Below are 25,336 nucleotides of genomic sequence, written 5' to 3'. Positions count from 1 at the left end.
GACCTATGAAAGCATTTCACATTTTCCAAGTGTGAAAGGCATGCTAATGATGCCTTCTACCAGCTTTTGCTACAAGCCCACTGTTCAAACTAAAAATACACTCAAAATATAACACCCGTTATGGGCACACACTGCTGGGCAGTTTCTGTAGCAGCAGTCCCAGGACGTTTCCTGAGCAGGGCGCTGAGGCAGAGCCAGCCTGACCCATGCCTTTTGAGAAGGGCAAGGTGAGGGCAGAAGGGAAGAAAAACGCTAGATCTCAACCAGCTCAGCCTGCAAGCAGGGAGTCACATTAAGCAGGCTGTGTCCCAAATCTTTGCTCAGGACTGGAAGAAACACTGAGGAGAAAAGCAGCATTAGAAAACTGGTAATCCTGACCAGAAACAGAATTTCTCAAATCTCTCACGTTGTTTCCATCACTAATGTTTTACTGGAAATGAACGCTGTTGAATGACAACACATCAACAATAAAGCAAGTCTTCAGGAAGTCTTGGTACCGTACGGTCAAGACTCACTAAATTTCCTTCTCAGTAACGTCCAGTTTTAGGGAACCAGAACAATCCCCCAAAGTTCAACTGCTGGCATGCCGTTGTGAAATTCAAGCAGGATCCTCACTTAAGTGCTGACCAGACTTGACGGTGCACATCTGAAATAAACTAACTGAATGGCTGACACAACTACAACATAAAACGTCAATTAATACGGCTTAGTAAAGCAGACTGATCTGTACAAAAGTCAGTGACAAAAGCACCTTTGTTGGTACACAAAGCCTTTGATAGTCATTTTGCTTCACCTGGTGTGTGTAATTTTAATAATGAAACCAAATTAACAAGATCAGCAAGGCACGTCGTTAGGTAAAAGATGTCTCAAAATACACATTAGAAAGGAAATCCTCACAGAACTTTGTTCTGAAGAGACGTGAAGAAAGCACTCCTTAGCCTGACATTACTCAGGGCTTGATGTGGACAAAGAACAAGTCGTTGCCAACTCTGAAGCTTACAAAACAGAGTACGGATAAAAGTTAACAGTGATTCAAATTGTCTGATAAGATGGATGCAGCAAGGTGCTTAACAAGTAACAGAAAGCGAAAAAGAAGATATGACATTATCCTGGGACACCGCCACTCTGAAAGAGCTGAGCATCACCGAGCCAGCAGAGCCAGCCTCCGGCTGAGCGCCTCTACAGAACAAATCTTTTATGTTTCCCATGTCCCGGACACGAGGACAGCAATTAGCACCTCCATGCCTGGGATCGTGCCCACTGCCACAAAACCCACTGCTTCCCCTGCTCACAAATTCCTTCTGAGTGAATTCCTCTTGAAGAGGAATCGCAAGACTAGCTACAGACCCAGCAAACGCACGTTACAGGTGGTTTCACAGAACCTAACCCACCCCTGATCTTTTTTTTAACCCCTGCTTCAGTTAGGAAAGGGGCTAATCGCAGCAAGAGTGTGACAACAGGTACACGCAACTGTAAAACCAGAGCACGAGACGCCTGGAAAACAGATAGTGTCCTTGCAACACATCACAGGGAGCGTGACATCCTCTCATCCACACGCAGGAGATTAGTTGGAACTGCAACAGGCAGAGAAAATTATTTCTCCTCCCTCCCCTCCTCTATTTTGTGAAAGGAGACCAGGTGCTTCACCTCACTTTTGTTTTGAGGCCCAGAGGGCTCCGCCTTTTGCAAATGAAAACAGAAGAAATAGTTCTGTGCATTTGCCATCTTTGCCTAAACCAAGGCACACAAGGAGAAAAACTGCTAAATCCTGTCCTGCGTACGTTCAAGCAGGAGATGAGGAAGGTTCTACACTAAATTTCTAGAGCAGCAGCAAAAAGGAACCAATTAAAGACGACCTGCCTACAAACAGAAGACATGATGTAGCTTCCCAAAAATAAGGAGAAATAATTTTAGTAACAGCATCTATCCTATTGCTGAATTTCACATTTCTGAATACCTACACGTGGAACAAGCGGTTGCTAACCAAAGACTTTTTAATTCAGCAGGAAAGCGTTGCAGTGCTACAATAGTGGCTGAAGTGCACCAGACTAGAAATAAAGCTTAACAGCAAAGTTAACCACCCACGGAAAAACCTCTGGATAATTATAGGGGGTTTTGCATCACTGGCAGTTTTCAGATCAGCGGCTTCTAGAAAAAGATGTACCCGATCACAACTATCTCAAAACAGAAATTCAGGAGCCATACGGTCTCTGCCATGCAGGAGGTCACATTATGAACAGAACGGTCTTTTTTGGCAGGGTAAGTGACAGTCCAACAGCTACAGCAGAAGGGCACACAACTGGACAGAAGTCAACAGCAGTCTGCAGGACAGAAGGCATTTTCTGTCATGGGCTACTTACTGTGTTGGGTTGGTATGGCAAGGTTTTGGTACTGGGGAAGACTATGGGGGGCGAGGGGGCCTCTGCGAGCTGAGCCCAGCAGCTGCCCTGTGTCAGATCAAAGAGCCAATTCGTGAGAGATGCTGGTTGTGCCTCTGGGAGAACAGACTGGAGAGAGGGAGGGGAAAAAAAAGCAGATGGGAGAGAAGAGCGAGAAATAAGAGAGAACCGGCCCTGCAGCCTCCAGGTGAGCGCGGCAGGAGGTGCTCCAGGCACACAGCACAATCCCCCTGCGGCCCGAGGAGAGGCCCCTGGTGGAGCAGGCTGTCCCCCTGCAGCCCACGGGTCCCACACGGAGCAGATCTCCACGCTGCAGCCCGTGGAGGAGCCCCCGGTGGAGCAGGTAGATGTGGCCTGGAGGAGGCTGCGGCCCACGGAGAGCCCCCGCAGGAGCAGGCCCCGGGCCAGAGCTGCAGCCCGTGGAGAGGAGCCCACGCAGGAGCAGGGGGGCTGGGGGGAGCAGTAACAGTCATCCTATGCCAAGTCTGTTTTGCCCACAGTGCTAATTGTGGAACAATCTCCTTGTCCTTATTTCGACCCATGAGCATTTTTTCATATTTTCTCCTTCTGAGGGGGGGGAGTGAGAGTATGATGGCACAGTGGTGCTGAGCTACCTACTGGTGTGAAACCGCAAGGCTTACGTGCAGAAAGGAAGAAGAGCTTACATTGATTTAAGAATCCAAGAAGAAAAGGAGAAAAAGGGTCTTAAATAATTCTAATAATGTTTGTACCAAAGCCATAACCCGTAAAAATGCATTTAAAATTGTTGCTCCATTCTACGTGTAGGAATACAGAGCCTCTCCCCCAGATGAGCACATTCACTGGACACCATTTCTCAAACAGAACTCACTGGTAAAGCTACTTATCTCAAAAGAAAAACAACTTCAAATGCCTGCCTTTGACCCTTGTTTCTCCTTAGAAGATAACTGCAATATTCCTCCGATATAAAATCGGAAGGAAAATAACTCTACCAGCTCTTCACATGACCAGGTCTTCAGTTTAATACGAAGAACTGAATTACTTTCTCAGACAAGATACAGCTCACTGAAAGCCTAAATGTTGCCTGGGTTTTTAAATGCAAGTGGAAAGAGAAATCCCTACTGAACCTGAATTCTACTCTAAGTGTGAACATCCTAATTATATTATTTCCTGTAATATAAAGCTAAAATTCTTCTAGAATATTAGTATTATCATAACGAAAATTGCCATTAGCAAAGTCCCTTCTCCCTCTAGCACTCATTATCACCAAAGGAAGGAAAGCAGGATATCATTTTTTATTTGGAGAAAGAAGACTTCCATAAAATAGAGATTAAATTCCACACTTTAAAACAAAACATGGCTGAAAATCACAGAATCACAGAATCATTTAGGTTGAAAAAGGCTACAAGGGCAGTGTTAATTCATGCAGCTTTTGATTTTAGAAACTAGTTTGAAAGGTAGCCAACTAAAAATATCCTCAGTCTCATGGATTCATAATGGAAGGATTGTATTATTTCAACAACATCTATCATCATACTTCCTCAATATAGATGATGCATCTGGGAAAAATAGGTCTAAAGTTCAAGGGGCGAAAAAAAATCGGACCGGAAAGTCAGTGCAACACATACAACACCTCATTATGCCCACCATTATGTTCTGGAAATCCATCAGGAATAAATACAATCCATGCTTTGCTTTTTGGTGTCCATAAAGTAGATGGAATGCTATGGAATATGGCACTGAATCCCAAAGCACTAAGAAACCCAAACTAAAATGTGAATCCCCAAAAATATGAAGAGAAAACAGATTTAGAAAAAGATATTCTGAAAGAAGTAAAGGCAGTCTGGTTCCTGCAAAAAGAGAAGGAACAAAGGCCAGCATGCAATTAGTAATTACAGGGTAACGAAAAGCTACTAGACAGAACACTGATTCAAACCACAGCTCATTAAGAGACTACAGACAAACAGAAGTTTAAAAGCGTGTTTTTGTCTATCATTAACAGACACACAGCACCTCTTAACACAAATATCATCAAGTTGTCTGTAAAACAAATTATAACACTGGAATTGAGCATCACATTGTTGTTACAGACAAAGGATCCAAGTACAGAGGGGTTGTGTGAAGGCCACGGAATAGACTGGCACAGCAAGAAAGGCAACATAAGGGTGCTGCCATCCAGATCTATGCCTTCAACATTACAACCAGACCTACTGAGCAGAGAAAAGTCTTTACAAAAGTTGACAAAAGTTTTGGGGCTCTCTCTTATGGATGTTCATTGGCTTCATAAACATACAAATAGCAGCCTAAATTAAATTATACACAATTTCACTTCGTAGTTCAAGCAGAATAAATTCAAGATGACATGTGGTCTTTCAAGGCATTAGAGATCAGAACATGAAATTCCACAGATCTGGAACAAAGGACCATTTTAAAAACAGCTGTAACGTGAGCTGGAAATCAAGCCAACGCATATTTGCATAAAACAAACCTTTGCTTTGGTGGCAGCTGAGGCAAGAGCAGCAGCTGCAGCTGTAGCTACGTTTCCTTCCGAGATTTCATGTTCCACTTTCTTCTTCCCAGCCTCATTTTCTTTGTCTTTGCTTGCATCAACGTTCTCCTTGTTCTCTTCTGTCTCCTTTTCTTCTGAAAGAGATTTCCCGCCACGTTTGTTATGTGCATTCTCCCTTTGTTAACAGTATCACTCAGGACAGGAATTACACTTCACGCACTGCTATTGGCCAGACAAATCCATTCATCCACACAGTCACATTCCTCTGTAACACTACTGCTACTCATCCAAATGCTGACGTGGGAACAATTTTAAAGGATCTGATCCAACAAATACATCAAGTTTAAACGTTTTTAGTTTTCATCCTGTCAATTCATCTTCTGCCATCAGCTTATTTTCATTGGAACGCTTGTAGCTGCATTTCCAAATCAACTCCATTATTACCTCCACTTTTATATGTGAATCCAAGCATGTCTTGTTTTACCTGGTGCTAAAATACTGATTGCAAGCTCCAGTAAAGAACAACGTATCCACCATGTACAAGGGGAACGTGTTAAAAATAAATAACAAGAGTAATGTCTTATGTAGGAAAAAGATGGTACTTGCCAACCTGTCAAAATAAAGGCTTCACATCACTTCACAGGGAAATTGAGCTAGCACATTATCTTATAAGCATAGAAGTGAGCAGTCCCATTTCTTTGCATCGAAAATGATCAAATGGTGTGTAATGCAGGCAGAAGAAAAGAATTTGTGACCTATACTCACTTTGCCATTGCAATTTCTTCACCCAGTCACAACACACAATGAAAGAAAGCTCAGCTGAGGTCTAAAATGAGTTCAGGAAAGAATTTAGTGCTTGAGCTTTTCAGTGAAATTAAACGAGAATATTTACTACTGAACCATGAAGCAGCCTGATGTGCAAGACAAAATATTTCTGCCACAGTTGAGTTTATAGTCTATTCCAACAACTTTAGAGGAAGGCTATTAAAGCTAACACAGCTTGAGGAACAGCTGGGAATCATTACCTGTCTTGGTGTCTGCAGTCACTTCACTATCTTGTTCTTTTTCTGGGTTTCTCTCATTTTCTCCTTCTTGTGCTTTATCACCTTCCTCAATTTCACTCTCCACTTTGTTTTCAACCTAAATGGGATGAAGGATTGCTTGGAGAATGAGAGCTATACAAGACATTCAATGTTAACTTCGTTTATAGCTTTCAAATTAATTCACTACCACAAAGGAAGAGATTAAGTTTTAAAGGCTGACTTCTACTTAAGCCCATTCTGACAATCGTACCCACAATCTGAACAGACAAAGCAACTGCCATACTGGACGGAAATCTACCAGATTCAGTAACCCAGGTAAAACGCTTCATCTGAAGGTACGTGAAGTAAGATGACAGGTAAGAACATCTTCCACTCCCCATGCTGTCACCATTTATTCTGGTAGTTTGTGCACCAGTCTCCTATCTTTTCCGTGCTACGTCAGTATTCAGCAGTACACGCATCACCTCCGAATTCTCACGGTCACAACAGCATCTCGTGGCAATGAACACTACAACTGAATTACATATTGCAGGAGGGTGCTTCTGTCCAGGAACTGGTGAGAAAGACCAACGGTTGCAAAGTAGAAGTAAAATAAAAATATTAATTAAAAATCTAGGTGCCTTAAGATAGTATTCATAAAATCGGCGGCAGCTTCATGCATAGGACTGGAAATATAATTTTCCCCTTGGGAATAATCCAAACTGGCCCAAATGTTTCTCATTTATTCTGATTTAAAGAACAGAGCATCCTTTCAAGCTCTAACCAAGAAGTCTTCTATACTTGCATCTACCTAAATGTACCTGACTATCAGAAAGACAGTGTAAGAACTATCTGAGACCAGAGTGAGAAGTAATACCAAGACTACAGACAGAAACACATACGTCACTTTATCTCATTCCTTTGATGAAGCACGCAACACAGAAATACCATCTGTTGTAGCAGATGAGATAAGTGCCTACCACTATTTATTTAGCAGAGTGATGTTTGAATTCCAGCGTATTAGTTTTAACTGCAGTTTAGGTCAGGAACAATCACAGCCAGTGACATTACTGTTGACCATCTGAAAAGAGGTACTGCGTTTGTAGACACGATGTTATAAAACTCCCCCCCTCAAACACTTGCATTCTTGTGAGCATTATCAACAGGTTGAAGGAATTAATTTCTAATCTGATCTTTATTGGCAGGCTGCATCACACCTAACATCAAAAGCTCATACTACACACACCTATAACCAAAATTTAACACAGACTTCTCGTGAAGAGGAGTTCTACTGACCAGCTCAGTTACAGACACCTTCATTTCATCAGATCTCATTTGCCCACATCCGTGGAACAGAGAACGGTTCCAGAAACAGCCAACAAAGCCGCAGTGATCACACGGACTGAACAGACGTAACTCGCATTGCCACTGGGGAGTTGTGACAATAGCTAATAATCATTCAGGTCGTCTGTTCAGCTCCACACAAGCTACTCAAAAGTGGTTGCCAAATACTGCAAGGAATCCAAACAACTCACCAGTTTCCAGGAAAGCCCGGATCTCTCTGATCTTGATGGAGCTGAAAGCTGTATTCAACTTTGGAAAGGCAATTTGCCACAAGACAAACTTTTCTAGGGCAAGACTTCAAAGTGATACTTGCTTTAGACCACTACAAGTCATGAACCGCAACAAACCAATGTCCTTCTGCAGCTTAAGTCTCTACAATTAGTTTGATATTGCCTGCTTTACATTTCCTCCCAGTCCCAACCCTTTTTTTTTTCCTCAGGACTAGGAAAAAACATGCCAGCCATTTGTCCAGCACAAGAAACATCTCTACGTGACTATGTGATTAGAAAATGAAGTACTAGGAAGACTGGAAACTGTTAGGGAATACTGTTCACTAAGAACTGACCAGCACACTGCCATCTACCTTTTTTTTAAGCAGACACTTTAGAATTTAGTAATTCATGTCTATAAGTATCAGAAGTACCTTTTCAGAAACAGTATGCTGAACTAAGCTTACCTTCTCAGACTGCTGCCCATCTGTTTCTGCTTCCATTTTTTCTTCTTCAGCTCCATCTGAGAATATAAATAAAGTGTTTAGAATTGCCACAACATCCATTTATTATACTTATTTCAGAGTTAACTAAAATTTTCTGTTCTCTACTGACAATGGTTTATAAAGAAAGCCCAGACAGCACTGAATTCCTGGAAAACCCAATTCTATTACACTAATCTTACTTTAAAAATCAAGTTTACTTGCAAATTTAAATTTAACAGGCTTTTATTTACAGTCCAACAAGAAGGACAAAGCATTAAGTTATCTGTGCTCTACTCAAACACCCAATTTACCCACACAGGGAGAAACCCCCAAATCTATCCATCTTAGTTACATAAAGAACAGTATAATGTACAGCTCTGCAGTATTCAAGGCGCATAGTAATTCCCATTGGTAAGTCAAAGTATTATAAAATGTTTTTCCCAATACAGCCAATTTGATTCTGTAGATGGTTGTCAGCTGCATGATTAACCTCAATTACAGTGCTGCCAGACTTGTAATTCCTCCTTAGCACAAGATCCCCTGAGCTGCTTTTGATGAAAGGTCCACCCAGCAGCACTGTCGCATGTTGCAGGTCAACTGAAGATCTAAATTGCATTTTGCAGGTGGTGAAAACACCAGAGTTCGGTGCTGAAGTTTGCCGAAGCAGACTTTAAAATAATTATTCAAACGCCAAAGTAATACTGAGTCCTGGCCAATTTGTTAAAGCTGACGCTGTTGTTAAACACTAAGCACCTCCTGCTATTTTCCGCCCCAAAAAGCGCTGGAGGTCAAGGCAGTGAGCAATTCTTCTCCTTGGTGGTTCTGGCATGAAACCCAGCACCGTGCCGTGTTTCGCATCCTTGGTACCTGCTGCTCTCTGCACCAACACCGTGACTGCCGGGTTCTCAGGTACGGCCCGACCCGAAGCTTTCCTCAAAGCATGTTTCTCCCCAGAGCACTCTGAGAAGTATTCAAGCCCTCAGAAACACATTTAGATGAATGAAGATGTTTTAGAGCTCCTACATCACACGAGTTACCGAAAGGGGAGCGGCACAGAGCCCACGAGGCTAAATATCTTGTTACCGCCAGTTAGCACTTGATGCCAGGCACGGCATGTGGTCACGGGCAATCTAACAGATTTTCCAGGTATTTCACATGCGATGTAGAACTACATGTCCCAGTGAATCGGAACCGAACAATGATGCTTAAGTCAAAGAAACCGGTCCAAAAAGGTGTGCTACGATAGATGTTCGTGGACAATCCTCTCACTCAGGCCTTAATCATTCATTCTCTTGCTTCCTCCTCAGCTGAAATGAGAGCAATGCTTGTGGGTTTGTACTGAAGAACGGATCAATGAAGGGATCCAAGTTAAACCCAAACGCTTTATTTGCTTTCTGAGAACAAAACACTATTACAACAGCTCCTTAAAAACCCAACGGCAGCTTCCCAGCTAGGCGCTCAACAAGCCACGCATCGCATCTGAGCGCAAGAGCTGGTTGTTGGTTTGGTACAGAGCAAGATAATAACAGTCCCAGCTTTTTAAAGAACTTATTTTCCAAGATGCTCTGAAAAAGCGGAGCTAGCATGTGCCTTCAGTGCTAACACCAAAGACGACAATAGCGTTGTCCAAGAAGCTAGAAGCATGTAATATGAACCATTTGGACACTTGGCAGGTTTCTCACTGCTGTGGACGTGTGGGTCTGGACGCCACCCACTGCCTCTTACACATTCTTCATATTTTGAACCCAAAATGAGTTTCCCAGACACCCAGAAAAACCTGACCTTGACCACAAGCACCTTCTGAGTGCCCGGCCTCAGCTTCGATACACGACTACATGCTTCCTGCTGTTGCTCATTTTGGTTTTTGGCTGACGAGACCGAGCTCTTCAAGCTAATAACCTCTTATTTACTGTCTGTGTGGCATTCAAACAGCCACAACAGAGACATCTGAAGGGTTCTGCCAAAACAGAGCCAGGCCCCCTTGAGTTACAGACTGCTGTCTGAGTAACAGCTGACCAGTTATCATCCCTTCTAATTTTGGCACCTACTAAGGGAGATAATAGCCTAACTGATATGCAAGTGAGACTAAAATGAGACGAAAGAAAAAAAATCCATCTCCTGTCACTGCTACAGCCGTAATGTTACCATGTGCTGGATGCATGCACCTGGAAAGAGAGTGTTTTAACAGCAGTTAGTATATTCCTGTCCTTAGGACAGCTCTTCTGGTGCTAGCCTTTGGTTCGCTCATTTATTCCTTTATACAACATTTAAATAAACACTCCTGCTAACGAAAGCAAGCCTCTTCAGGATAAGAGGATAACAATAAACGCATTGACAGCAAATACCACGAAGGAGTCTGAATAATGCACTACTATTTCCCAATATTTTCCCATACGGATTGTTTACTAGACCGAGAAACACCGATCTATTTGCAGCACCCAGATGTTCTGTAAGAACAAACAAGAGGGAAACTTCAGCACAACCCTGTACTCCTTGTCTAGGACCTCAGACCTAAAAGACTGGATGCCAGTGAAATTTAACGTATGGAGGCATTAAAAAGGGAGCTTACTTAGATCACTGGCTCCAGCACACGCTGCCATACCAGTATAAATCTGGTGAAAAGCCTTTATCCGTCTCTAAGCTTCTGAAGACACTGGTTGGTGTAAGGGTGCTCATTTTCTGTAACCCTTACTTTACTGGGAATTCCCATGTGCTACACTGAAGCAAAACAGTGCCCAATGCCAGGCTGGATGGGGCTGGGGAGTGGAACTTGATAATATTTAAGGTCTCTTCTTACCCAAACCATTCTGTGATTCTGTGATCCATGATTCCTACCATCAGGATACAGTGTAATCGAAAGAAAAAAGGTCAGCATGAACAATGCAGAACTTAAACGCACGGAGGAACGGAGTGGGTCTGAAGCTCGGTATCATACAAAACTTACAGCGAAGCAGGCTAGAAAAGTCCCAGCTTGTGGACAATTTTAAGTGGAAAAGAGGAGATGTCTGTCTTACGAGCTCATAACGTGACAATTTGTTTGCTGTTCTGGAAGATGAGACCCTGTAGCTCAGGTTGGACTCAAGTCTCAGCCCCCCGTCCCACCTCGCTGCTCTCACCTGCCAAGGGCTTCCAGTCTGAGCAGTCCCCTCAAACCTGCGGCTTCACCTTTATAGTCTGCCGGAGGGGAAAGAAATCACTATGACGTTCTTGTCACGCAACTGCACACGATTTGCTCAGGACCACCAAACGGATGACAACGCTCTTTGCTACGTACACATTCCCGGTCACATTTGATAGAAAGCTGGAGGTAACAATTGTGCAAGCTGCTCCTAACAATGCCATAAAGTCAAGGCCTGTAAGACACAAACCTTCCCGCTCTATCCAAAAAGCCAGTTTGTTCTTGGGTCTGCTAGATAGGACTGAATTCCCTTTCTACCCTAAGATCAGCTTGGGGTGGTGGTTTCGGTTTTCTGATTACGATGCACGTCAGGGTTTCCAGTCCTGAGATAAAGAGGAGCAGCGACTAACAACGTGTGACTCCCTGCAGCAAGCAAAGATACCAGCACAGGATGAGTTTGTGGAGGTTTACAGCGTGCTACCCACCAAGCATTACCATGGGGTTGAAGGCAGTTGCTGTTAAATCCCTATGCATACTGGGGCAAGTTTTATTAAGCATTTATTTTTTTACTTGCAGACCACAGGAACCATCGTTGAGTGACTACTGCCACAGAAGCCACCCCAAGGCAAACACGCACCCTAAGAGGGCAAACTCTTTTCCCCTGACCTTTAAAAAAAAAATCCCAAAGAAAAAAAGCACATACAGCATCTCTCAGTAAGAGAAGTGCCCTTCGACTCTCCCCTGCCTCATAATACATCTAACAAACTCTTCCCTAAGCTCAGCACGCTTCTGTATTGCAGAGGGACACATCCAGCTACAGAAAGAGAAGGTGTGTGTGTGTGACAGTAAGATTGTTGGGAACATCCTGATTTAGCTTAGGTTTTTGAGTCCTGGCTATAAGATAAAATGTTATTTTAAAATCAGGATGACAACTTTAGGCAGGTTGCAGTCAATGGCTTTTGAAAACTGTTCTCTTCTATTAGCTAGCAAGCCGCTATCTGCAGTGACAGCGCTACGCCTCTGCGGTTCCCACTGGCATAAGCCATTCCGTGCTTGTACACATTGAGGAGACCGTGCTTAAATACTACATGTAGTAAGAAAAAGAAGCTATCGATTATTAGTTTTGGCATTAAATAAGTTTATCTGGATCCAAGCAGGTTTTTGCTTCTAGCTTACGGGCTACTGGAAGTACCTCTAAACAATTACAGCTCCATAAAAATTAATTTTGAATTCAAGTATGAAAAGATCTAAAAAAAACCCACCACATTTCTGACCCTCTGCATGAGAGTGACAGAAATTACTCCTGCATTTCAGTGAGATACAAACACCTTAATGATTGAAAGAGGTTAAAAACACAACTACGTAATTGCATGAGGTAATGAAAGCATAACTGACAATGAAAACAAGGATTGATTAATTAGAGATACATGTTCCTAATACAAAAGTAGAAGAGAACTTTAAGACCCAATAATCCCTTTTACAGGGCACCGGTGATGCTCTTTAACTCTTCGCCAGGTTTCGTATCATACCTTGAACCTTGCAGGATGTGGGAAAAGAAATTAATGGCGTTTCTTAAATCAACAGCAGGCAGATGGTTACAAGACACCACAAGGCATCTTTCTAGAGGAAAAAGGCACCTGCAGAGTAGAAAGCACTGCCCCTCCACACCCTTCTTCAAACACCTGAAGCAGCAAATATTTGCTGCTCTATGGCAACTTGTTCTGCTTTGCATGTTATCTCCAAGAACAGGGGGGGCTGTTTTCTAACACATGAAGAATTTATAACTGCCTTCTGATGAAGCCCAGTGACTTTACAGAGAAGTTAAATTGACTTTAGGTCAGCAAGGGAAACTATAAAATTTCCACTGTCATAATTTACTGCATCACCAGCAAGCAGACGCTTGCAGCACCCGCAGATAAGTAACCTCTGTTGTCGCTAGACCAACTGTAAGCCAAGCCCTACACACGAATGCAGAGCACCATGCAGGAGATTCAGCTCAGGAGCCAGCTTAGAGCTGCCCGCGAGGCATCCCTTCCTCTTTGTTTTCTATAAGGCAACAACGTGCAACTTGTCAGAAGTCAGGCTTGAATATTAATATTTAATTGAGAGAAATATACCATAGCTGTAGAAAAATCCAGGGTCTGAACGTGATAAATACGTTACCATCTAAACCATAATTTATATCTTCCAAATTAAGTCAGGACTCAGAGCCTCCTCCGCCGCCACCCCAGGCAGCTCGCACACGGACGGCGCGATGGCTGCCACGGAGAAGGAATTCCAGATTCACGAAGCTGCGCGAGTCCATCACAAGGGGATTGATGGGGGGATTGATGGGCTCAATCCTCCAACGGCACGGAGCTAGCTTACAGGCACCTGCACATATGCAAAGTGAACGAACTGTTCAGTGTCTGCCTTAGTAATGTCTGCGTTATTTCAGAGTGAAAGCACACCCCGGGGACCGCATGAGAAATCATCCTGCCAAAAATGAAGTAAAATAGCTTCTTCTGTGTATGTATACTCGTGTTTTCCGCTATATGTATTTGAGAACGTTACACGATCGTCCATAAAGCGTTAAATTTAATCATCTGTTTAAGTCGCTTACAGTTGTAGTGGAGCCCCTAAATCAGACCACCACCCCCCCAGGGTCTGCTGTCACAGATGAGCTACAGCTGGAGGCCTCCACATGCTTCTGCCAGTGGAAATGCTTCCAGTGAAATACTTGTTAGAGTAAGACCTAAAATCCACGAGTAACTGCCTCCAACACAGGCACTTCAGCGACTCCCCTGTGCCTAATTCAATGCACATATATGCAGGCTATGTAGTTAATCACCTTTGGAAAGTTATTGAGAAAGCACACATACTCAGTGAAGACCTAAGAGGGATACTACGCACCACAGGTGCACTAAATATTCCCCTTCTCTGGAGCTTAATCCTTGGCCCAGAGAACAGGCTCCTTTGTTTGCTCTCCTCAGTTCACTCAATAAACCAAACGCAGGGCATCTTCTCCATTGCATTCTATAACCCACAGCCGCGGTAGCATCTTGGAAACTAAAAGACAGTACCTGTCAAGCTTATCACAGAATGTGAACCACTTGAGCCCATTCTTAATTCTACCGAAGCTTTACAACATTAATTCAAAAAGAACCATCGTCAGCCTTTAGAAATTTTAACAACGAGGACAAGAATGAGATTCTTGGATATTAATGTAAGCTCCAGGAATCCCTTCCAGTCCCATTTTCCCCTTTCACATTCCACACTGCCTACAATTCGCTGATATTAAGAGCTTTCAAAAGATTGCAGAGCTATGGTATAATTTTATTTCTAAAATATACCAACTGATGAGCTTTAATTACAGTATGGAACCCTCCGTAGATATTTTTAGTTCTCTGCGGCGACATTCAGACACAATACCTCGGGTCTAGTCATGCCAAACAGCTCCATTTCAGCAGTTACGCACCACAACGCTGCACTTCAACATCCAACACACCTCTGCACGTGCAAGCCATGGATTCCCCTATGCCCTCCAGTGCAAAGCTGTTTTGGGGGTGGAAGGCGCTGCAGATTGCGGAGTGACCCAGTTCACTCTTGCTGAGCAGCTCCCCCAGGGAGAACCATCTGCTGTTGTCCTAATTTATTCCATTAGTCACAGCCCAATACAAATCGCATTAGCTATAACAGGACAGTATTACTTATAGAACTCACCACACAGCTCATTCAGAAGTAATCGTGTTATGGTCATCTGCTCTCCAACTCCCCATATTAAATGACAAGCACTTCAGAATTTCTATTTGCAACTTGTTTGCAAATTCTCCTAAAGAAAGGGCTGCCAGACTAGCAATATCACTAATGATGTCGATGATAGACTTCCACAATTGTGCTGCAGGATTAAGAATTAAGACTTAAACAAGCATACATGACACAGAGGTCCTTAATGTGCATACTACGGTGAAACCTGTACTCAGAAAATAGGGAAGAGTAGAACAAAGCCACAGGAGAAAAAAAACGTATGTACGTATAAGCCTAAGCTAAGTTTACTTTAAAGTAGTCATCACCTTAAACCTAGTCTCAGATGGAGTTAACACCTAGATTTGTTTCATAGTAGACTTGAAAATAAAACCAACCCCCTTGAACTTTCAACAGAGCTTTGATGCTTTTTGACAGCTTTGTGCAGAGCACTGCAGATACTCCAGATGCCAGTGTTTCCTTTCCAACATGTTCTCCACCTCTTTCCAAAGCACCGAGCTGCCTGACATCAAGGCTGTCCCACGGAGCGTAGGACTAAAAAGAGACGAGGAGGACTGAGTGGCCTCTTAATTTTTTTTCCCTTTAAGAAACACATTAATGAGTTACAAGCTACTTTTAAATCTTATTCAAAAGTGTAGTTCTGCATCGGACACTAAGCACCATAAAATAGTAGTCCTGCATCTATCTTCAGCCGTACGGCTAGCAGCAGGTAACTGAACAGAACTGGAACACACAGGTCCCTCACGGTCCCATCATACAGCACGCACCTTGCTCATCCCTCTGCACAGGGTGACAGCAGGTCAAGTAGAGGAGACACAAGCACAGCCCAAACCAAACCTCCCAGCTGACCCAGATTACATTCCATTCAGTTTTATCCAAAGCTACAGTGGCATTTAATTATGCAGTCACTAAACTCTCCAAAACAGCTTGTGGTAAGCTGAAAAAAACAGCAGCCAACAATGATGGAGAGAAAAATTAAGATGTACTGACAAGCTGGTAGATCTGTACCAAACGCAGGAGGATGAAAGCCTCTGAGAAAGTTAGCAGGTATGCAGCAAAATGTCCCTCTGCACTCATTTCACTGCTGTAGAAGAGCCAAAACAGAGATGGAATGGGGTTGTACAAAGCTTTATAGGGAGTTGCAGCAAGATACACTTTTACTCACCATAGTAACAAATAATTTGCAAGTGTCAAAGTTGCAGATAACAGACTTTATATCAGAGTATCTGCTGAATACCATAGAATATAGTTCAGTTGAAGCTGAACTCCAAACCAAGAGCTTGTTAGTATGCAGTGTAACATACAACAGCCAGAGCCAAGAACCACCATGTACCAGTTCACCTCTTAATAAAAAGCTGCTCTTCTCCTACCACCAGTTAGCAGTGTACCCTGTACAATACTTACACTAAAATTAGTTGCCAAAAGGTGTGACAGAACGTTATAGGCTCAGCTGGGGCACAAAGAGCCAATAAACCTCTGTTTGCTCTACCATAACTATTATGCTAGAAAGCCATCATCATTCAACTGCTCTCATGCTCGTGGAACTGGCATGAAATCTCCCACTCTAGTATTTTTGCCCATTCAACTTGTATACATCCCAAGCGATGGCATTTTCACTTAGCCAGCAGCAGGAAAACAAACGGCTGAAACTAAAGCTGGCCCTAAGTTCATTAATTCATTGTCAAGAGTTAATAATCCGCAGAGAGTAGAAGTGGAATGACCTGTCACACACACTCCTTACCACCATTCCCATCTCTCATTGGAGGCGAACTTAAGGTTTATTACAAGTCAGAAGAAAGTGCCTGCCAAAATCTGATTTGCAGATATTTCTGCAAAACACAGAACCGACGGACAAGCCTACCGATTTTTTCCGGCTCATCTGGACCTGTTCCAGCAATGCAACTGCTCTCCAGTCCGTACGTCGGATCCACCTTCCCAGAGGCTCGTGCTGCTTCCTGTACTTTCTTTACGTGAGCTTCAACTAGCTCCAGCGGTACTTCCTCTCTGACTCGGGAAAACTCCTCTGTTAAAAATTACACAGATATGTGATATTGCATGTGTTTTACAGCAAGCTGTAAGTTACAATTTTCTCAAAGAAGCATGCAGGTAAATCTTGTGACAAAATGCATTCTCAAATACAAGTTCCTTCTTTTCGCATTAGGCAATTTTCTCTCTCCAATCAGGTAGAAGAGATTCTCCTCCCAGTTATATAAAATGCTTTTTACATGCAAAAATAAAGAAAAAAGTAAAAGGAACAATTTCATTGAGTTTCTTAGGGGATATAACTGTGGCTGATAATTTCAACACAAGCAAAAAGAGGAAAACTAGATGTTTAGCATTGTGCATTTTTAAATAGCTAAACTAATGAGAGCAGTCATAGTAACACCAATTACAGGGCAGTGCTTGCAAACTATTGCTACTCAACGTGCACAGAAGAGGGGATGCAAGCCCTCTTAAGATATTCAGTGGCTTTTAGGAGTTATTCTAGCTTGACTGTAAACTGGCAGGTTCAGTAACAACAGAACACAAACCTGTGTATTAGCAGACCTGTAGAACCTCTTATCAATCCTGAATAACCTCTAGAAACAGTTGATCCTAAGAGCAGGCTGACAGAACAGAATGTTGTATAGACAAGGTGAAAAAAACTTCCGGGGCAAACTCATACCTAATGCAGCCTTTGCTGCAGCTGATGCCACCCGGGGATCCACCACTGATGCCAGAAAAGCAACGGTACTCATCACTGGATTGCCAGATTGGCTGAAAGGAACGGGCTGGTAAGCCAGCGGGCCGAGAGATGCATCGGAGTTCTCCAAATACGGGTCTTCGATAGGAAGCCTCAGGAAATGGAGAATGCACTCATCCTGGGTGCGGCTCCCAACGTGCTCCGAGACTTTGTTCCAGTCATCTTTGTACATCTCCAGAGCCTGTAAAAGATGAAGATTGTGGTATATACATTAGCTAATCTGGAAAAAAAACCACAAGAACTGCTTTATGCAAAAAGACTTTTGATACTAGTTATTTTGGTGATGCAACAACAACAGAATCAAACAACTATTTAAATCCTAATTTTTTTGGTAGCAAAATTCTTCCGCAGAAGAACAACACACATCTCGCTGGCACATGAGTTAAACTTAAGCTACAGAGAGCATTACACAAGTTTTATTCTGTTACTATACCAAAGAGAACTGTCGGAAGATTTTGGATTTAAGAGTAAGATTTGAATAGTTAGCATTTTCCCCATTTCGTATTCATATGTAAAACTTTACAAAAAATAGCCTGCTTATCCTACAAAGCCTCACCAAATTCTTTTAATTCTCCTAAGTACTCCTCCTGATAGCATTCTCGTGTTCCCTCATTAATGTCTTAAACCACCAAGCTCTTTGAGGCAGGAACAGTATTTATTTCACTTGTACTATATATGACGATGAAGTCCATTTTTTACATTCAGCACATGTTATGAAAACAAAAGAGCATCAAAACAATACACCAAGGAAAAAAGGAAAATATATTCTGTATCATGAAGTGAAAAGAGATCGGCTTTCTAGAAACTACTACCCAGTCCGACTCTCAGCAAGTATTCAAGTTAAGAAATTGTTATTATGCAGGTAAGACACCTGATAAATTAAGGACCTTCCAGATTAAGTCAAAGATTTGTAATTCTTAATTCCAGTCACTTCTGAAGTTACTTCAGCCAAGCCTCAATTAAACAATTTAATGAATACGAGATACCGAAGATTCTGCATTAGTTTTTTTTTTTTTAAAAACACAAATTAATAAATAAAAAAAGGGGTAGCCTAATACAATATTATCCTTCAGAAGATTTTGTTGTTGTTGAAAATTACCTTAGTTATTTAAGCATTCGGATAGCATAAAATTAGAGTTTAAGTATCCTAAACAACTTTTACATTATTGATATGATTAATGGTAAAATCACCTAGGAAAAAGTAAAAACCAATTTGATTTCTAGACCTATTAAGTTAAACAAACAAAACAAGAAAAAAACAAATCTGCAAACTCAAACAAAGGCCTATCAGAAGTCTTCTGAAAATATTTACTACTAGAGGCTGCATATGAACAGTAAACACCTGTTTCCTTGCGTTACAGATCCCATTTGAATTTCAAATTGAATGGAATTGGCATTGAAGTCAACTTGCTTTTTACTTATGCACTTGGGCACATCGTGGATGTTGAAAGCCAGCTTGGGAAAAGTGACCTGGAAGTGGTTTAAGCTTTCCCTTGCTGAAGTCTTGTATTTCTCTCAAAAACCTCGTTATTTAAATTGGGTAGGGAGGAGGGAGCAACCCCCAGCATACCTTCAGAAGGCCACTGGTTCCCCACTCCGGCCCCAAAACACGGGGTGCAAGATTAAGTGGGCAAGCAGCGGAGTAAGGGAAGGAGGGAAGGCTGTGCTCCAGCAGAGCCTAGCTGGATGGAAAGAACAATACAGAAACTGTTGCAGACCACAAACTAGACAAAGAGAGGGGTTTTAACAGCTGCACAGAAAGAATACTTCGGCTTGGGAATGAACAAAGGACAAGCCACGTTGGACAGCCTGCTCAATACCGCAGTGATCAATGGTCCCTAACTGCTTATAAACCGTTCGCCTGACCTCCTTCACATCTTGCCCCAGTGCTTAAAGAAATCAAACTCTCAGTTCACTAGGTCATACTCACGGGGAAGTATTTATTTGATGTTCAACATTAATTTCACTTTCCCTAATTCCATCTCAAGTTGTGTGTCTTTGTCTACCCACTGTTAACCACACTGGCATATTACATCAAGTTTTGCTTTTCATGGCCATGCGGGATTTTTTTCTCTCTTTCCCCTTCATTACCTATTTTTCTGCTATACAAACTAGCTCTCCCAACAGTTGTCCTTACTATAAATAGCTGAAAGTGCCTTTAACTCCACGGAGACACAGAGCAGCAGTGTGGCAGGGAAGATGGTTCTGGGAGGGAAACGAGATTCCCCCGCGTCCCCTATTCACTCAGTCAACGGGAGGAAGGACAATAATTATTTTAGATACGATTTATTCTTTGGAACTCCACTGCATATATATTTGCCCAAAGCTACCCTGAGGATTTAATTGGACTGGGCTGCCTTGTTATAACTGAATTACTTATGCTTGAACTGATATACTCTCTTCACTGATTTATTCATAGGATAAATCCACAAAGAACATTATTAATTTAAACGCACATTAAATGAATTTGCAATCTCAAGACTTAGTTTTTTTTGTTGTTATATTTTTAAAAAGAAAAATGAATACGCCATCTGGATTATTTAATTAGGCTACTACTTGCTATGTATGATCATAAGTTACAGACACACAAAAGAATGAATCTTAAATATTAATAATAGTAAGCAAAGACGATAGCGTATCAAGATATTACTTCTAAGTTTGCTCCATACAAGAACACCATGAACAATATCTTAGCTTTTTTCACCACGTAAGCAAAATTCTTCCACATGCTGACACAAAAATGTGGGCTCAACAGTGTGCAGTCTGACATGAAAAAGCTGTTTTGGCTATTTGATGAACACACTTCTGTATCTGTGAAGGCTGAATCAAAGTACGCTCTGCTGAGGCACTTTGTCTAGTTCAGAAAAGAAGTCACACAAAAGTTTAGTATTGTTCAGCACTGTTAATACCCATTGTCCAAACTTTGCCATATAAAATTTCTTAAATTTTCAGTGGACTAATTAATGACAAAAGAAAGCCAGAGCAATCACAGAGCTTCATGCTAGTTTAAGCTATAAGTTAAAAAAACAACGAAAACCACGCCAAAATGGAATTCTTTCACAAAAAAAGCTGAATTGTAGCGAAACTGAATTATATAAAAGGGAGAAAAAAATCCCACCCAACATCTACACCAAGAAAACATTCCTGTAATAGAAAGCTCAGTGGAAGATAGATATATATATATATATACACACTTTTTTTTTTTTCAGGAAACAGCAGCACATTAATTATTTCAGGCCACCTAGAGTCTTCTGACAAAGTGCTATGAAACACCACGTTGCCCTGACACGAGTAGGAAAGACCAGAACATACTTATGCAGTACACCTCGTGTGATGGTTTTCATCCTAGGTAGGAAATCCAAGAGACCTGAGAATTATCGTATTCAACAGCTTCAGACTAAGCAATCTGGAGACAAAGACCCGATCTAGTGTGCCAAAAGCTCTTTGACCTATTTTTTACAGTACCAACGTGACTCCAGGTATCTCATGTAATTTTTGAAAAGACCTCTCTGCACTGCAAGATCTCTTCTTGAGCTCATGCACACGTTCCCAAACGCCTAATTTCTGAGTTGCAGATATGAGTTCAATGGAACTGAACCTTAAAGTTCATGAAGTCCCTTGAGTACGCAGATGTTACTGCCATCTCTTTTTAGTAGTAGCATTCTTGTAGCAATGATGGTCAAATAAAGAGAGATGGTTTTGAGGGAGAGCTGTAACCTTTTACCACCAGTTCAGAAGCCACAGTCACAAGAGACAGACAAGCAGCCTTGTACACACAGACACTCAACCACATTCCTCTTCCAGATACGTAGAAATAGCTTCCCACTACAAACTCTGCTTTGCTATTCCAGTTCTGTAAAAGGATGCAGTTGTCCTCTAACTCTACTTCAAAAAAGTTAATCTACACACAGATTTTTTCAATGCATAATATCCTGCATGTTTTGGCTTCCTAGTCTTCACTTTCTTTCCCCTCATGAACTTACTTCTAATAGCAGCAACGTCTCTTGTTCCGTCCATTCTCTTCCAGCACTTGCACCTTTACTCTACAAAAGACGGGGAAAAAAAGTGAAATGTGTTTCTTTGCACAGAATTAAAAAAAAAAAGAACAAAAGGGGAAGAATCTTTTGTTATTTGGTCCACTCAATATCTAAAGCACCTACCTGTTAAAACAGTCCTTCTACAGCTCACCAACACCTAGTTATTTAATACACAAGTTCAGTTCACAAATTTACCTAACATAGCTAAAACATGCCGGGAAGTGCATTACTGCAGGTTTTGGGGAGGTTTTGGGGGTGTGTGTGTGCCGGTTTGGTACCTTTTTCTCCTGGCTCCCACCTATCCTTGCATGTAAATACAGCCAGTTGAAAAGATGATTTTCCATATAACAAAAACCCTCAGGAAAGTTGATGGCATTCCAGTCAGTTTGACTTTGGCCAGTGAAATTACGTCAAGAACAGAGCAGTTTACACAGAGCATTCTACAATTCACGCCAAAGAACAGCAGCAGCTAACAGTAGAGCACAATATCTAACTGCTCCTCATCAGCTGCTGCACAGAAGATGTATGCTGCTGTCAGTCAGGGAGATGGAATTACTTGATTCAGGCACAACCGGGCTACTGTCAGCTTAAAGGGCACATTTCTCGACAGAGTAGGGCTTATGTCAACCAAACTTCAGCACCTCTCAAACCTCTGGTATACTTCCAAGGCAGGCTGGAAAGTGTAAAGCACACGTTGGTCCAAAAACAAAAGAAAAAACAACACATACCATTCATCTATCTAAAAGCAGTAACTCTGTAAAGAGAAAAAAGATCTTAACGGATAAAGAGATGAGCTATCTGAAAAGACAGCAGTAGTAGTAGCAAGATAATCTGCATATTTAGCAATCGCTTGCTCTTATCATTACTTCTCCCAAATTTGCATACTGGGGTTAACTTCTCAAATTTCCTAGAAGCTACAAAACTCTTGGTGAAAACTTACTCTTCCACTATTACAGTAACCCTAATCTGTAGGCATCAAATAAAGACAAAATCATGTTGTCAACTGCTTATAAAACAAGATTATCTAGATTGGATGTCTCTGTGTAAAACCACACCAGAAGGAAAAGGGGTATGTAAATCTATCCTATCTCAACATGCATTTCAAAATCATCATTAGCCCACAGGAAATACTAATCCAAGGGAGCTGTTGAGCTACCGGTCAGTTCTCAAGCAGGCTGGTATGAATGGCCAGAATTGCAGTTGCCACAAACACCCAAAACAAAAAGGGAAATCAGCTTCTGCAAATAAGTCTGCTCAAGTTTATTACAGATGCTTGCAAACAGAACCGAAGTCTAGAATCACTGAAAGGTTTATGAACGTGGTAAATATTTCTCTCTAAACTAAAAGAATTACGTCACTCCATGAAATGTGATATGGACTCAGGCTCTATAAAAAATGCTAATCTCTAAAAACATTGTGGGGTGTTGTAGTGTTTTTTTCTCCCTCCAATTTAATATAGTTATCTTGTGATCTCTTAGCACCATGATCATTGTACTTAGAGAAACCATTTACACAGAATTAGCCTGTCGTCAGCCCAAGAGAGGCAGTAATCAGCAGAACACTGCAGACCTTCCAGACTGAAGGCTATGCTGAAGTAGTAAGCTCGTATTCCTGCAGTAGCTTCAAGCACTATCAAGTACTCACGCGGGTATCAGACACCAGCAGGAGTTAAAGTCAACAGGTTATGGAATCAGCAACATCACTGCAATGGCATCTCAAAACTTAACTAATTATACAATACGTTGCAAAGACGGTGCTAAGAAGTCCCCTGCAATGGTTTTGTGACACCGTTTGTAATTAAATGGCTTTCTGGCTCTCAGCCTGAAAAACCTTGCTCAGTCTTGGAAAACAGGATAGTTAAAGATGCTGCTGAAAGATTTCAATTTCTGTATTGAATTACTTGATAGTTTGTTGATTCTGAAGCATTCAAGTAAAACATCCAAAAAATATAACACAAATTCAGCGTTTGGAGACTGACGGTATTGACTAGCTGTGGATAGGCATATGATTTTCATTTCTACAAATCTGGGTATCCAATACAACTGAGTGAGGTATCCTAACATCCTACATTGAGAAGGAAGAAATCTAAAACAGGAATATAAAGAGTAACATAAGGCATTTCACTGTCATCTAGTGGGGGACAATTAAGGAAAAATGCTTAATAGAAGCCACAGGGGAAAAAAATCCAAACAAACTTGCCTTTGCTAAAGTCTTTTTTGAGTAAATATCTGTGCGAAGTCCAAAGTTCTGTAGATCAGTAGGTTTCTCCTTGTTTTTCTCAGGAAAACTCAGCATCTGCTGAGCAGCTGGAACCTGCAAACAAACATAACAGAAGACAGGTCAGAGGGTCAGGAACTGGAAATTATTGAAGGTTTTCAAACCAATGTTAAGCAGAACACAAAACGAACAAAACAGCTTAACGTGACTTGTAGAGATGTCTTTACATAATATCACTTAGACACAACACTAGCAGGCTTGACTTTAGCGAATCTGACTACTTGAAGCCCCAAACCTAGATGGAGAACATTTCAGCAAAACACGCACACATTATTCTATTAAGATGTTCCAAGACACTGGCTAGAGCTACAAACTTCTCGCGTCTAAGGCGAACACAGTTCGTGCCACCTGTGGGGCTCACCTGGGGAGTGCGGATGTGGAGAGGCATCAGGCCGGAGGGCGTATCAGCGAGCACGTTGAAGTGAGGAGTAGGAGGAGGGCCCATTGCCATGGGACGGCTTTCTGGATCCACCTGGTAGTTGATGAGACCCCACTGCTCCAGAAAAGCATGTACTCTATGAGACAACAGGACAAATTAAAATCTTAACAAACAAAGCCATTTTGGTTGTGTAGAAAGGAGACAGCAAAGGAAGCAGCTTTGGTTTAGGATCAAACTGGTCCGTAATCTCCTACAATCCTCCACTAATCACAACGACCAATGCAATTACATATGAGCTTTGTGCAGACTTGATAGTATCACTTCAGTGTGTTAGCTAAAACAAAGCATGACGTTTTGGTTCTGGATAACAGGAAATCATTAAAGACAAAGGCAAAGCAGAGAGAGGGCTGCATGCATGGAGCCATTTGCAGATGTAATATCCATGTGAGGGCTGCGCAACCCTTGGTTTGCTTCCCTCATCTATCTGTAGCTGTTCTTCACTGGTCTACTTTTAGCAAGTTCCAAACTCTAGGACTCTGCTGTACCTCACAACTTTAAGACTGGTGGAACATATAAAACCAACAAAATTTAACTGCAAAACCAGGAATCCTGAGAAGAACTCCACACACTGTACTGAACAGCAGAACCGTAATATTACAAGTTAAGACCCAAACTTCGCAGGCATGGTTCAGTGAGCACACAAAATATTATAAATAAAGGATAGTATAACATATTCCGGTTACCATAAAACATGGAACAGTCTGCTAATCGGCTGCACAATGGCTATTGCCCACACCTTTCCTGTCACACCAGAGCACTTCCATTTCTATTTCTTTTTGTTAAAGTGAAAGCAATGGCTGAAAGATCCGTGGTTGTTTTTTTGTTTGGTTGGCTTTTTACCTCATGACAGCACACACATCTCCAGTCAGATTCCTTCTGCAGGCAGTGCTAGTCAAGTACTCCTGAGGGTTTAAGCGATAGGTGTCAATCATGAAGTTGCGGTAAGCGAGGTATCTGAAAGACAATTGGTACATATTTCATATTGTACATTGGTGTCTAACAAAGCTTAGAATACGTATTTTAGGATTCAG

The 25,336-nt window shown here is 41.9% G+C and overlaps 1 protein-coding gene across 3 annotated transcripts in view; it reads right to left on the bottom strand.

Annotated features, from left to right (window-relative positions):
* SMARCC1 (SWI/SNF related BAF chromatin remodeling complex subunit C1) overlaps positions 1 to 25,336 on the bottom strand; it is a gene marked incomplete at its 5' end in the record, with an annotated part of 83,192 nt that overhangs the window by 19,893 nt on the left and 37,963 nt on the right. For 2 of the 3 annotated variants that reach the window (XM_080578218.1, XM_080578220.1), the window contains 9 exons: positions 4,867 to 5,021; positions 5,913 to 6,027; positions 7,930 to 7,985; positions 16,671 to 16,832; positions 17,475 to 17,733; positions 21,536 to 21,595; positions 23,789 to 23,902; positions 24,228 to 24,381; positions 25,146 to 25,259. In XM_080578218.1, coding sequence (XP_080434344.1) covers positions 4,867 to 5,021; positions 5,913 to 6,027; positions 7,930 to 7,985; positions 16,671 to 16,832; positions 17,475 to 17,733; positions 21,536 to 21,595; positions 23,789 to 23,902; positions 24,228 to 24,381; positions 25,146 to 25,259 — 1,189 coding nt within the window. The remainder of the gene's footprint in view (positions 1 to 4,866; positions 5,022 to 5,912; positions 6,028 to 7,929; positions 7,986 to 16,670; positions 16,833 to 17,474; positions 17,734 to 21,535; positions 21,596 to 23,788; positions 23,903 to 24,227; positions 24,382 to 25,145; positions 25,260 to 25,336) is intronic. The other variant, XM_080578219.1, reaches the window with a different exon arrangement.

This window comes from Anser brachyrhynchus (genome assembly GCF_964034855.1).
Source record: "Anser brachyrhynchus genome assembly, chromosome: 2".
Lineage (NCBI taxonomy): Eukaryota > Metazoa > Chordata > Aves > Anseriformes > Anatidae > Anser > Anser brachyrhynchus.
Note: the sequence above shows the minus strand (reverse complement) of the source record. Positions and strands in the feature narration are given on the sequence as shown.